Here is a 14,492-nt window from a genome sequence, read left to right as displayed (position 1 = left end):
GGCTGACTCACTTGATCATGCCTCGAATTTCCCGGCTGCATCCCCTTTGCGTGGACATAATCTGCCTAAAAGAATCCATGCCTTTTGCGGCCAGTGGCCGTTGTGCCCTTGGGCTGAATATAATACATATAATTCCCTTCTCCCCGCTGCTTGCCGAAGCACTTCTCACTCACATGGCTCTCAGTCACGTGATCGGGTCTTTCTCACAGGCTACAAGTGAAGACAGACACATCGGGGATGCAACTGCGCGCGTCCTTATCCAATTCTGAGGTGCATATTGAAGATATTGGAAGAACTGTCGACATTTACTTTTCGTCAGCCAACAAGATGAGTAGGCCTAACGAACAGCAAAAGCACAAGCCTATGTCAATCTACTATCCCCCATAGTACAACAGTTGACTTATCATATTCTGTGCAAGAAATAAATATCCCAAACATAGTCCGGGACAGTTGTGGGATGCGACAGCTTAAAATGTAGATAAACTACTATGGCAGTAGGCTATAAGCACACATCTTCCATTAGCAGGAAACACCATTCTCAAACGTGACCACAAATGCGATTATGCATGTAATGCTTTTATTATAAAGGTGCATTTTTATGGTGAAAATTGCTGCGTATGTATGCCAGTTAGGTTCTACACCCGTTGTAAAGCGGAAAAATCAGCTTCATTTTAAGAAGCTATTTGGCCTCTTTAGTTGTGATATAAACCTATATGTGCGACTATGATTTGAAAAAGTCGCAAACAAAAGCCTGCGCTGTTTGCCTTAAGCTGGTCATCTTAAGATGGTCAATCTTGTCTTTAAAAATAGTAAATAATATATGTGTGAAATTTATTTTGATTTAGAATGGACCATTATCATACATCTGTCTCGAAACAGGAGCAGCGGAAAAAAATGTAATCTATGGACTTAAATAGCGAATGGAGGACGCTTTTCCCGTGGTTCATTTTCATGCCAGCCAGGTAGGCTATACTCTTGTTTTAAAGAGAAGCAATGTGCTAAGTAGTAGGAAGGTTGAGAAATAAATATAGTAGGCCTAGTCTATAGAAAGCTGATGGGATCCTCCTCTTTTTAATAGAGGCCATCACTCTGTTTTCTCACACGATTGCATAGCCTATAGAAATGTTGCGCAACATGAGCTCATGGGCTCTCATGAAGTGTTGATGTCAGAGTGATTAGAGGGACAATAGAGTGCGGAGTACCAGGTAGGCCCAATTACCATGACTAAGCGGTCACATGGAATTTGACTGCCATCATGACTCGTGACCGCCGGTGTGGCGGTAATACGGTCACGTAACAGCCCTGGTTAGCGGCCCCACTGTCTGCCTGAGGGCTCCATTGTACTACAGCACACAGAGCTAGCAAAACAACAGGCTCAGAGCTGCCTTCCTATAATGGGGTTGTAATCCCTCACTAGAACAAGTAGGCTAAACCTTACTTAGGCTAAAAGGCCGAACCAAAGCCTGTTCACTAGCAAACTGTGAGGGGGTCCTAGTGTTAGTGACCCTAGACAGAAGCTATTACAGTGTCACATACAGACAATAATAAGTCAAATTAAACAACCAGGATGACTGGTCATACTAATGTATAGTAGTAGCCATGGCCACTTCAGTAGTGATGTAACTGGGAGGCGGTTGTCATGGTTACTCACCTGCACCCATGATGAGTCCGGGGGCGGAGTCTTTGGTGTGAACGGTCCCTGATACGTAAGGGTTGTCAGCCCAGCGCAGGTGGAGGTGGAGGTGACAGTCAGGCTAGAAGACGGGACAGAGAGAGTTTATGGGAAATGAAAGGATAGTATGTTTTGGGAACTGTGAGTCATGTATGTCTGTTGGAGTGTATTACTGTTTAGGTGGCCATGTGTGTAACCCAGCTATATCATCCCAGATCTCTCCCTCTCGCTCTCTCCCGCTCCCTCGCTCTCCCTCTCCCGCTCTCCCTCCCATATCACTTTGCTCAACACCGCAGCACATTAGGCTAATCCCCAGAGTCGCAGCAGTTCCTGTAATGTTTGTCAAGCAAACCCAATCCTCAAGGGAGGCTAATCCAAAGAGTTTCTGACGGGTGGAGTGACATTCTGTTGGGCTGGGTGAATTTGTATTGGGACATTTAGGGAGTAGGAACATTATAGTACTTTGCACACTCTTGGCATTCTCTCAACCAGCTTCATGAGGAATGCTTTTCCATCAGTCTTGAAGGAGTTCCCACATATGCTGAGCACTTGTTGGCTGCTTTTACTTCACTCTGCGGTCCAACTCCTCCCAAACCATCTCAATTGGTTTGAGGTCAGGTGATTGTGGAGGCCAGGTCATCTGATGCAGCAGTCCATCACTCTCCTTGGTCAAATAGCCCTAACACAGCCTGGAGGTGTGTTTTTGGTCATTGTGCTGTTGAAAAACAAATGATAGTCCCACTAAGCCCAAACCAGATGGGATGGCGTATCGCTGCAGAATGCTGTGGTAGCCATGCTGGTTAAGTGTGCCTTGAATTCTAAATAACACAGACAGTGTCACCAGCAAAGCACCCCCAAACCATCCCCTGTCCTCCTCCATGCTTCACGGTGGAAACCACAAATGCGGAGATCATCCGTTCACCTACTCTGCATCTCACAAAAACACGGTGGTTGGAACCAAAAATCTCAAATTTGGATTCATCAGACCAAAGGACAGATTTCCACCGGTCTAATGTCCATTGCTCGTGTTTCTTGGCCCAAGCAAGTCTCTTCTTCTTATTGGTGTCCTTTAGCAGTGATTTCTTTGCAGCAATTTGACCATGAAGGCCTGATTCACGCAGCCTCCTCTGAACAGTTGATGTTGAGATGTGTCTGTTACTTGAACTCTGTGAAGCATTTATTTGGGCTGCAATCTGAGGTGCAGTTAACTCTAATGAACTTATCCTCTGCAGCAGAGGTAAGTCTGGGTCTTCCTTTCCTGTGGCGGTCCTCATGAGAGCCAGTTTCATCATAGCGCTTGATGGTTTTTGCGACTGCCTTTGAAGAAACTTTCAAAGTTCCTAACATTTACTGGATTGACTGACCTTCGTGTCTTAACTGAACAAGGCAGTTAACCCACTGTTCCTAGGCCGTCATTGAAAATAAGAATTTGTTCTTAACTGACTTGCCTAGTTTAATAAAGGTAAAAGAAAAAAAATTAAGGCAAAGGGTGGCTACTTTGAAGAATCTAAAATATATTTTGGGGTTACTACATGATTCCATATGTGTTATTTCATAGTTCTGATGTCTTCACTCTTATTCTACAATGTAGAAAATAGTACAAATAAAGAAAAACCCTTGAATGAGTAGTTGTGTCCAAACTTTTGCCTGGTACTGTATATTGGTCAAGGACTGTGTTACGTGGTGTGTGCGGGTGGGGGTGTACGTTAATTGTGTGTGTGTTCGTGACATGCGAGTGTGTGTGTTGACATCCATCTGAGTGGAGAGTGACCGAGGGGACAAAGTGTATGTGTTGAGTGTTTTCACTGAGTGACTCACACCGCTCTTTGTGTGTCAATCCTAAGCATAACCTTTCTCTCCACTTTCCCCTCTTCCTCCCGTCTTCCTCGCCTCTCAGTGTTGTTATTTATTCATGACTCTACATTAGATGGCCCTGTATGTCAGCGTGATGCTGTCTCTCCTCGTTAACCCCGTTGCTATGACTCCGGCTGTACACACGGGGTTACGTGTCTCCCTAAAGGACCATGCGGGCCCATCAACAAGAACCATCTTTCAAAGCCACCTTTCATGCTTCCTTCACGAGCCGTCAAGGAATTTTAAAACTCTCATGGCAGTATAACGATAGTGGCGTCAGGGCAGTTTTTAAAGTTAAACTAACAAAGACTAAGACTGCCCATTTTAAAGGTGGGTCTCTCTCTCCCTCTCTCTTTCATTAAGCCTACACTCTTCCCATGACAGTAAAGCATTAGCTGCCCTGGTTAGCCTAGCCCCAGTACAGATGGTATCCCATTGCACCTGCACTGAGTCAAATCGCTTGTATCTGGCCCTTGCAACGCTAAACAGTAAATCACTTATGGAAAAAAAGAAGCAATTTAAAAAGGACTTTGCTGCGCTATTAGGCAGTAGATTAAACAAAGATTACGCACATTAATCTAAGGTACATGGATTCTTTTAACAGTCATTTACAAACCGCCATCCTTCTATTCAATGGCCATTACTCTTCTGGTGTGCTTTGAGACAGGTCATGAATGTATAGTCGTAGCATTGTTCGCGTTACACCACTTGTGTCATCTTGGCGACACCGTGGGGTGACAGTGTTGTTGTTAGGGGACATAAAGCTGTCCGTCGGACCTGTAACCTGGTTTCACCGGGTGGGGCCTGGATAAACAAGGACGGTGTTACGGGGGTCGTAGTCGCCCTGAGACACGGGTGTTCTAAAATGGCCGATTTGTGTTATAGGCGGTCGTTATGGTGAGATATGGGGGAAACAGACATCTCTGTGTGTGTGTGTGTCAGTCTGTCAGTGTCTCATTCCCTGGCTTTGTGCCCGTCTTTATGACTCCCTGTTCCCAACGCATGAAGGTGATATCTCTGTCTGTGTGGATCTCTGTCACAGACTGACTGATCGCATGAAGGTGATATCTCTGTCTGTGTGGATCTCTGTCGCAGACTGACTGATGGTTCAATATGACAAGTGGGCTCTCTCTCTGCCTGTGTTATAGGGCTATAGGCGTACTTCCTATGACGTCGTATGAGCCCCGAAAAGACCATGGCCTGCTTCCAATGCTTCAAAACGCCATCCTTCTTTCCTTCCATCCTGGAAGTAATCCCTTATATGTAGGCCTATGGACGGGATTGGTGAAGGTTGCTGTGTGTGCGGGTGGCAGGTGGTCTAGCAGTTTAGAGCGCTGGACCAGTAACCGAAAGGTCGCTGCTTTGAATGTCCGAGCCGACATCCTAATTGCTCCTGTTAATCACTCTGAGTAAAATGTATGTATATAGTGCAGGTCTGGTATAATGTATGTAGGTAGTGCAGGTCTGGTATAATGTACGTAGGTAGTGCAGGTCTGGTATAATGTATGTAGGTAGTGCAGGTCTGGTATAATGTATGTAGATAGTGCAGGTCTGGTATAATGTACGTAGATAGTGCAGGTCTGGTATAATGTACGTAGGTAGTGCAGGTCTGGTATAATGTATGTAGGTAGTGCAGGTCTGGTATAATGTACGTAGGTAGTGCAGGTCTGGTATAATGTATGTAGATAGTGCAGGTCTGGTATAATGTATGTAGGTAGTGTAGGTCTGGTATAATGTATGTAGGTAGTGTAGGTCTGGTATAATGTACGTAGGTAGTGCAGGTCTGGTATAATGTATGTAGATAGTGCAGGTCTGGTATAATGTATGTAGGTAGTGCAGGTCTGGTATAATGTATGTAGGTAGTGCAGGTCTGGTATAATGTATGTAGATAGTGCAGGTCTGGTATAATGTATGTAGGTAGCGCAGGTCTGGTATAATGTACGTAGGTAGTGCAGGTCTGGTATAATGTATGTAGATAGTGCAGGTCTGGTATAATGTATGTAGGTAGCGCAGGTCTGGTATAATGTACGTAGGTAGTGCAGGTCTGGTATAATGTATGTACATAGTGCAGGTCTGGTATAATGTATGTAGGTAGTGCAGGTCTGGTATAATGTATGTAGGTAGTGCAGGTCTGGTATAATGTATGTAGGTAGCGCAGGTCTGGTATAATGTATGTAGATAGCGCAGGTCTGGTATAATGTACGTAGGTAGTGCAGGTCTGGTATAATGTACGTAGGTAGTGCAGGTCTGGTATAATGTACGTAGATAGTGCAGGTCTGGTATAATGTACGTAGATAGTGCAGGTCTGGTATAATGTACGTAGGTAGTGCAGGTCTGGTATAATGTACGTAGGTAGTGCAGGTCTGGTATAATGTACGTAGGTAGTGCAGGTCTGGTATAATGTATGTAGATAGTGCAGGTCTGGTATAATGTACGTAGGTAGTGCAGGTCTGGTATAATGTATGTAGATAGTGCAGGTCTGGTATAATGTATGTAGGTAGTGCAGGTCTGGTATAATGTATGTAGGTAGTGCAGGTCTGGTATAATGTATGTAGATAGTGCAGGTCTGGTATAATGTATGTAGGTAGTGCATGGGTTCCTTACTGATTGGCAGGTTACCGGCTTGCCGTTCATGTCAGTGGTAGGCGGGGAAAGGGGTTCCCAGTCTCGGCCTTTGTTATAGGTAATGAGAGTCATCACTTTGCCATCCACCTTCTGATTGGCCAGGAAGACGCCTTTGACCCCGCGGACCTGAAAACAAATTACAACAAACGTCTCAGTTATGATTTTATGGGAAGGTTTAATACTGATGTGGGATCTGTTTGTGTGGGTCCTAGCTATTTATTAAAAGCACAGGCTTGTTACAGAAGACTGTTCAGAGATCAGAGAGTTAGAGACAGAACCACACAGAGACACTCCAAAAGAGCAGGTATCTCCAGACACACCTATCTATAATGTAACTGCTGCGGATTCTGGGTCAGTCGGCGGCCTGTCAAGAGAGTCTACGTAAGGGGAAGAGGGAATGAAACAACATATCTCTTTCGAACTTTCTCTTACCCTCTCTCTCTGCAATTCTCTCTGTGAAACGCTTATCTGTCTGTGTACCTCTCTGACTTGTCTTTCTCTGTCTCTATCTGTACCAGCACCACACACTCTCTACTCCTCTCTTACTCTCTCTCTCTCTCCCCCTCTGTCTCCTACGTCCCTCGCTCTAACTTTCTCTCTGTCTTCCTCTAGCTTTCTTCCTCTAGCTTTCCCCCTGTCTCTTTTACCTCTCTCTCTCTCTCTCTCTCTCTCTCTCTCTCTCTCTCTCTCTCTCTCTCTCTCTCTCTCTCTCTCTCTCTCTCTCTCTCTCTCTCTCTCTCTCTCTCTCTCTCTCTCTCTCTCTCTCTCTCTCTCTCTCTCTCTCTCTCTCTCTCTCTCTCTCTCTCTCTCTCTCTCTCTCTCTCTCTCTCTCTCTCTCCTACGTCCCTCGCTCTAACGTTCTCTCTGTCTTCCTCTAGCTTCCCCCCCGTCTCTTTTACCTCTCTTTCTCCATCTCTCTCTCTGTGTGATGACAGTGTAGCCCGGGGCTAGAGGTGCGAGAGGAGAGGGAAGGAGGAGAGGAAATGAGTTCTGCAGTGCTGGCCCTCAACTCCACGGGCCACTGCCTTTCCTCCTCTAACACTGCCTCCTCTCTTCCTTTACTCTTCCCTCGCTCTGTTTGACTTCCCACCGCTGGGAGACCTTGTCAAAACAAACCCAATGAATGATGGCTTAACCCCCAAAAAAACCTAATAAAATATGGAAAGTGAAAACACGTATCTCACCCGTGTGTTTTTTTTTTACATCAAAAGGAGTGTGTATACTGCTAACAATCGCACAATGGAAAACTGCTTCAAAACCCAATTGGGGAGGCAGGAAGAATAGTGGAACCCTCCTTATTGAATGCACGGCATTCTAATAGATTCATGTTGTGTGTTTCAACGCACGCTGTCTGTCTAGAAGGCACGCAGGATCCAGTGCCATTTTAAGACCCACTCGAGGCCACAGGCGTTCCAGACACCGCTCTCCGCTGACATGGAAGGTGAGACCGCCTACCCACTGTTACCTTGGCAAAGACTAGCAACGATGGAAGTTGAGTGAGTGGGAACAACGCTGTGGAAATGAGCCATACACATTTGTTTTGTAGAAAGATGAGTCAATAACAGGATAATGCCTCAAAGCAGGTGTGTGACAACTCACACCTAAGCTTAAGGTTTTGAGGGAAACATACCACACTCATTGGTCAAGGTGTAATAACACTGTCCTATAGCTAGGGGGCCGGGTGCTCTGCTCTCAATACCATTTAGCAGACACTTCTACCCGAAATGACTTGCAGTAGTGAGTACATACATTTGAGTATATCATGTGACCTTGCAGCGGGAATCGAACCCACGACCTTGGCATTGCTCATTTTTGGCATTGCAATCACTCTTACCAACAGAGCCACAGAGGAGCGCCACGTGACCCACCTCCAGTATGTCTATAAGGACGCTCTCCTCAGGCTGCTTGGTGCTGCGGACGTTCTCCAGCACGATGGAGTAGTAGACGCCCTGCGGGTCCGACTGGTACAGGTTGTAGGTGTCCGTCTGGTACCACTCCTGCAGAGCCAGGAACACCTGGCTCTCATCCGTACTCACTATGTGGACGTCCTGGGGAGAGGGGTTGAGGGGGGGGGGGGGGAGGAGGTGGTAGGAAGAGGGTGGGAGAGGGAAGGAGAATAGGAGTTACGTCAACAACTTCGATTTGGCGTCAGTCTTTTCATAAACTAAAGGGAAGGAGAGAGCGAGAGCCAGAGACCAGATAGAGAGAGACAGAGCGACAGAGAGAGGGAGAGACAGACAGAGAGGGGGAGAGACAGACAGACAGGGGGAGAGGTCATAGAGAGAGAGGGGGGGGGAGAGAGAGATAGAGAGACAACAAGAAAGTTGTGATTCTTCTCATTCTCTGCATATTGTATCAACGGTGACAGGAGAACAAACAGGAGTACAAGAACACTTTCACAAAAACCCAGGTTTTCCACTCATAACTTGCGAGGGGCTCCTAGTCTTCTGCAGATGTTAGAAACAGAGTGGCCGAGGTACAGACTCCGGAGCCCGAGTCGGCTTTCCCTGTGAGACACTCTGATTACATTAACATGGCATTAGAGATGTAGGCGATGCAGACGTCAAGAGAAGTGAGCGGTGAAGAGCGCTCCAGAGCCTCCACACATTGACACTCGAGACACATCTTTAGCCTAGCTGTGGACTAAAAAGCACTTTCAACTGGGACTCTCCATTGAGCAGGCTTTAAAATTCTGTCCTCGGTCCTATGTCTTAAATGCTGATTTATGGGTCTGCACCACAATAGTCAAACGTACTCTGGTTCAATGAATCTGCAAGCTACTGCGTAGAACTAGTGCGCAACTTCCCTACACAGTCCTTGACTGCGGTCACGTGGCTGGTTTTGTTCATCTAGCACTGTAAGTGGAAGCACTGGTAACGATAGCCGGTGCGCTTTTCTTTGAGGTAAAACATATCTGGGTCACGGTGAAATTAGGCGAAAACTCAGCCACCACATAAGATGCCTACTGGGCAGAATTCCATTCATCAATAGTAAAGTAGAGGAGGGAAAGAGAGACGGAGGGATGGAGGGATACAGACAGAGGGTGGGAGTGGGAGAGAGGGAGAGAGCGCACAGTATTGGTCGTGCTCTGTCACGCTTTGTGCTACGCGAAGGTAGCGCAACCTGTAGCTGGCTCAGAATAGTTAGTGTGGTCGTCAAACCTGAATAATGGTGTGTGTGTGCGTGTGTGTGTGTGTGTGTGTGTGTGTGTGCGTGCGTGCGTGCGTGCGTGCGTGCGTTAGACTGCAGCAAAGGATTAACACTGAGATGAATGTATTATTTCAAAATGCTCTTACAGTGTTAGGGGGAAGAGAGAGACAGAGAGACAGAGAGACACAAAGAGAGAGAACAAGAAAGAGACCTAATGAGACACACAACAACAAACCATTCCCCCTTGCTGATTCTCTCTGTATACAGTATTGGGATGTCTGTTTCTCTCACACTCTGTATACTGTGTGTGTGCGCGTGTGTGTGTGTGCGCATGTGCGCGCGTGTGTGTGACTGTCCAACCATATGCCCTTTGTACCTCCATATGGATCTAGATAAAGTACTCACATGTGTGTTTGTTTACGTGACTACGTGTGAGTAGGTGTGTGTGCGTATGTGTGTGTGTTCACTCTTCTCCTGCACTGATTACGTAGATGCAAACCACCTCTTCAGTGTTGACAGATCTCTCCTGCAGAGTATTTCGCCCGAGGAGTTGGCATTGAGGAGTCTGTAAACTTCCAAGTCCCGAAGACTTCTATATTCACAGCAGCTACCCGCCCACTTGTTTTACACCGCTCTGAGGCCAGTGAATAATCCTCTACGGAGTTATGTGGATCTGCTGTGGATGAGCAGCTCAAGTCAGACAGCTGAAAGTAGCACGTACATGTGCTCAGGTGTGCAATCCTACGCCAAAGCAAAGGATTACTTTGCAGAAACCTACTGTGCTATATTTCCTGTATAATGCCATTTGTCAGAAGAGCTAGCGTCCTCCACACAAAGGGAAGCGGAGGACACCGATTTGCCGATGTACAGTAGGAAGAGTGAAAAGGATGTCATCTTCACTTACTTTTGGACTTACGCAACTGGCGACAGGCCACAACTGAACGGAGAAACGCTCCCAAGCGGTTAGCGCGCGGGCTGATGTCTCTGTGGGAGAATACGACTCTGCTGCACCTGTCACTACGTGGATTCGCGAGGCACCCGACACAGTATAACATAGCAGACGTTCTAAAGAGAGAGACAACCGACAGTGTCCTCCCATTCACTCCCGTAGAGACAAGCTTTAAGACACATTCACAGAGGCTTCCTGTGGGGTCGCCACAAAGCGTGTCAGTACGGAGACGGACGAAGAGACAAAGAAGGAGGAGAACATCATTGAGTGTGAAGAGAGAGAAAGACACGAGAGAGGAAGTGAGGGAAAGAGAGAAACAGAGACTGGAAGAGAAAAAGGCTCACCACAAAGCTTGTCACCATAGAGACACAAGAAGAGTAAAAAGGAGGGGAATATATTGAGAGAGTAAGAAGTGAGAGAGATACAGAGCTGGAGATGGTGTTGATGGAGAAGGAGAAAAGAGAGGGAGAAGAGATGAAGTGCGCAAGAGAGACAGAGGAAGTGAGAGAGAAAGAAAGAGAAACAGAGGCTGGAAGAGAAAGAGATGACTATCGCCAATGATTTCACAGTCTAGCAGCTCTTCAGACTAACAAAGAAACAGGGTAGACAGAGGCTGTTAACAACTCCATAAATTCAGGAGGCCCAACTTCACTCTCAGATTGGCTTTGCATTTTTCAAAAGCTTCTCAATAATTCACAGTGGAAAACAAGAAGCTCAGCAACCACAGCTAGTTTCTCTCTCTCTCTCTCTCTCTCTCTCTCTCTCTCTCTCTCTCTCTCTCTCTCTCTCTCTCTCTCTCTCTCTCTCTCTCTCTCTCTCTCTCTCTCTCTCTCTCTCTCTCTCTCTCTCTCTCTCTCTCTCTCTCTCTCTCTCTCTCTCTCTCTCTCTCTCTCTCTCTCTCTCTCTCTCTCTCTCTCTCTCTCTCTCTCTCTCTCTCTCTCTCTCTCTCTCTCTCTCTCTCTCTCTCTCTCTCTCTCTACATGTACACAAGCCCACACACACACTTGCTTACGTCATCTCTTTCACCTCCCCGTCTCTCTATCCTCTTCGTCCTGCACTCTCTTATCTAAAAGCTCCATACTTGAACGAGTGGCCTGTCTGCTCAATCAGCTGCTAAGAGGAAAGATGTAGTGAGAAAGGAAAACCGAGGCGGTAGAAAATCATGACTTGACTCAGCAGACCTCTCCATGGCCTCCCCGACACCTAATCAAAGTGATCCGCTTCCCCATGCTCTCTCTGATCCCCTCAGGATGATACAGTGCTTATTAAGACAAGCCCTGCTTCTACGATCGGTCAAACGCTGTGGTAAGCAGGAAGGAGTGGTGTGTGTGTGTGTGTGTGTGTGTGTGTGTGTGTGTGTGTGTGTGTGTGTGTGTGTGTGTGTGTGTGTGTGTGTGTGTGTGTGTGTGTGTAACTCAATCACTTCCCCCTTCCTTAAAGAGCGCAAAGGGCCTGAGCAATCAAACACAAGACCCTCAAAGTGGTATGGAGGTAGAATCTAAGTAATTCCATCGACACACTCTATCCCTAGTGTGTGTGTGTCTGCGTGTTGTGTTGTGTGTGCGCGTGTGTGTAGTTTGCGCTATTTTCCATACACTGTCCCTGGAGAGTGTGGTGGTATCTTGTGTGCATGAGTGTGAGTGTAAATGACGTTGACCGTTGCTTTTTCTCTCTAGCGAGCTAGAAAGCAGAAGAGTCTGCTCTCCAATCAATGCTGTTCAATAACACTCAGCCAGTGCCACACTAACACCGTCTACTGAGCCACAGACACTGACAGCAGAGGTTCCTATCTGCTTTGAAGATGCAGTATGCCCCTCGGTCTGTATTGCACCGTATTGGGAATATTTCACTTGTATTGCGTACGGTTGGGGTCAGTTCCATTTCAATGTACTGTACCTTGACATGAAGGGAACAGTATGTCATTTCTATTGTGTACGGTTGGGGTCAGTTCCATTTCATGTACTGTACCTTTGGTAGGGCGTATTTCGGGAACCTCATCTGGACAAACTCATTCCGTCGGTATGACACGTAGTGCTTGGTGCGGTTTCCTGTGGTCACCTAGGTAACAGGCAGAGAGGGAGAGAGAAACACACACACCCTGTCAATGACTATCTCCATGTCTCTCGCACCACAATCCTTATGACTGATCTACCCTACAGCTCACCTGTGAAAGAGACAATAGGAGACAGAGAGAAGCAGAGAGCGACAGATGGAGAGAAAGAAATAGAAACAAGGTGAGAGGAAAGGTGCACACCAGTAACCGAACCGCCACAGGTGAACGGGAGGTGCACCATCTGTTATTCCCTGAAGAGAGAGATGAGCTCAGCAGAAATACAGTACCTCAGCAGAGAGAGAGAGAGAGAGAGAGAGAGAGAGAGAGAGAGAGAGAGAGAGAGAGAGAGAGAGAGAGAGAGAGAGAAGGAGCGAGAGAGGGAGCGAGAGAGGGAGAGAGAAGGAGCGAGAGCAAGAAGGAGCGAGAGAAAGAGAAGGAGATAGAGCAAGAAGGAGCGAGAGAAAGAGAAGGAGAGAGAGCGAGAAGGAGCGAGAGCGAGAAGGAGCGAGAGAGAGAAGGAGCGAGAGAGAGAGAAGGAGCGAGAGCGAGAAGGAGCGGGCGAGAACGAGAGACAGAGAGTATGCAAATCCCAGCAGGCTTCTGGGTAATGATGAAGTTGTGCTGTCTCATGCTGAGGTGGAATCATCCAATCAGAGAAGATGAGTGCTGACCCGGTTAAAAAAGCCCATCGACATCATATTTTACAGTATGGGGGAAGTGTGAACGTTTGTTAGCACTGTGAGAGATCAGTGGTGTCAGCTCAATACCGTCTGCTTGGCTGTTTGTGGTAAGTCGGAAGTAGTGATTTAGGATCAGTTTTTCCTTTTAGTTAATAATGAATCAGACAGGGGTGGCCAGATCCTAGAACAGCACTCTTACCTTGAGGCGCTTTGTGAATACGGGGCCCTGATCTCACTGGTGGAAAGTAGATGCAAGATGACCAAACTTCGAACAATATCTGCCGAGCTAAGCTGAAGACCAGCTTATTCAGGCCGGCGATGTGGAAGTTAAGCTGGAATGTTTTTCTGTGGATGTTAAGCTAGTAGGTGTATGTGCCAATGTTAACACTGGCGCTCTCTCTCTCACTGTTTGTCTGAGTCTGCATTTCCGTACAGCTCAGCATCTGATACCCACCCACCCCACGGGCACAAGCATACCACTGGCATGAGCATCTGTCATTTCACTAGTGTATGTGTGGGCGCTTCTAAGCTGGTTACTACACGTGTGTGTCTCAGTGTGTGTGCTTCTGGGCATTTGAACAGTGTCTGCGTGTGCTTATTTGCATGTGTACAGTATATAGTCAGGTCCAAAATGATTGGTACCCTTGAGCAAGGCACTTAACCCTAATTGCTCCTGTAAGTCGCTCTGGATAAGAGAGTCTGATAAATGACTCAAATGTAATGAAGATGAACAAAACAGACCGTATAAAATAAACAATACAAATACTCAGCTATATTGTATTCTCCAAACATTTTGAAAATTGTATTATTTGATACGAATACAATTGCTCGGAGAAAGAGATTTGGTTTAACAAGTAAGCTTTTTTTCTCTCAAAAAGACAAGGGTCAAAATGATTGGCCCCCTATTTCAATACATTTCAATACCTCAACTTGCAAGGATAACAGCACTGAGCCTTTGAAAAAAAAATGTTTTATGAGATTGGAGACCACATTGGGAGGGATCTTCGACCATTCCTCCATACAGAGTCTTTCCAGATCCTTAATATCCTTCACCTGCGCTGGACTGCCCTTTTCTATTCAGACCACATATCCAATGAGGGGTTCAAGTCCGGAGACTGAGATGGCCATTGCGAAACTTTGATTTTGTGCTTAATTAACCATTTCCTTGTGGATTTTGATGTGTGCTTATAAGGTTATTGTCATGCTGGAAGATCCACTTTGCGGCCAAGTTTCAGCTTCCTAGCAGAGTTTTTTTGGCTAAAATGTCCTGGTACTGGGTCAAGTTCCTGATGCCGTTGACCTTTACAAGGGCCCCGGTAGGAACGGGGTCATTTTCTGCTTATGCATCCTTATTTCGGCGACAAAGCCAACACCGGTGTGCGTGGCCAAAGAGCTGTCTTTTCATGTTATCTGACCATAGCGCAGGTTCCAATCCAAGAGCAAATGGCATTTAGCAAACTCCAGGCTTTAACATTTGTTGGATGACATGAAAACAGAGCTCTTTGGGCA

The 14,492-nt window shown here is 46.5% G+C and overlaps 1 protein-coding gene across 1 annotated transcript in view; it reads right to left on the bottom strand.

Moving 5' to 3' along the window:
* The window catches only part of LOC120030208 (VPS10 domain-containing receptor SorCS2-like), a 337,631-nt gene that overhangs the window by 27,005 nt on the left and 296,134 nt on the right, over window positions 1-14,492 (bottom strand). The window contains exons 8-11 of the mRNA XM_038975559.1: window positions 12,219-12,308; window positions 8,020-8,199; window positions 6,131-6,277; window positions 1,652-1,754 (exon numbers count right to left, since the gene is read on the bottom strand). Of these exons, the coding sequence (XP_038831487.1) occupies window positions 1,652-1,754; window positions 6,131-6,277; window positions 8,020-8,199; window positions 12,219-12,308 (520 nt within the window). The remainder of the gene's footprint in view (window positions 1-1,651; window positions 1,755-6,130; window positions 6,278-8,019; window positions 8,200-12,218; window positions 12,309-14,492) is intronic.

The sequence above is a fragment of the Salvelinus namaycush genome, chromosome 36 (genome assembly GCF_016432855.1).
Source record: "Salvelinus namaycush isolate Seneca chromosome 36, SaNama_1.0, whole genome shotgun sequence".
Lineage (NCBI taxonomy): Eukaryota > Metazoa > Chordata > Actinopteri > Salmoniformes > Salmonidae > Salvelinus > Salvelinus namaycush.
The sequence above is the reverse complement of the archived record's forward strand: the minus strand, read 5'-3'. Positions and strand labels throughout refer to the sequence as shown.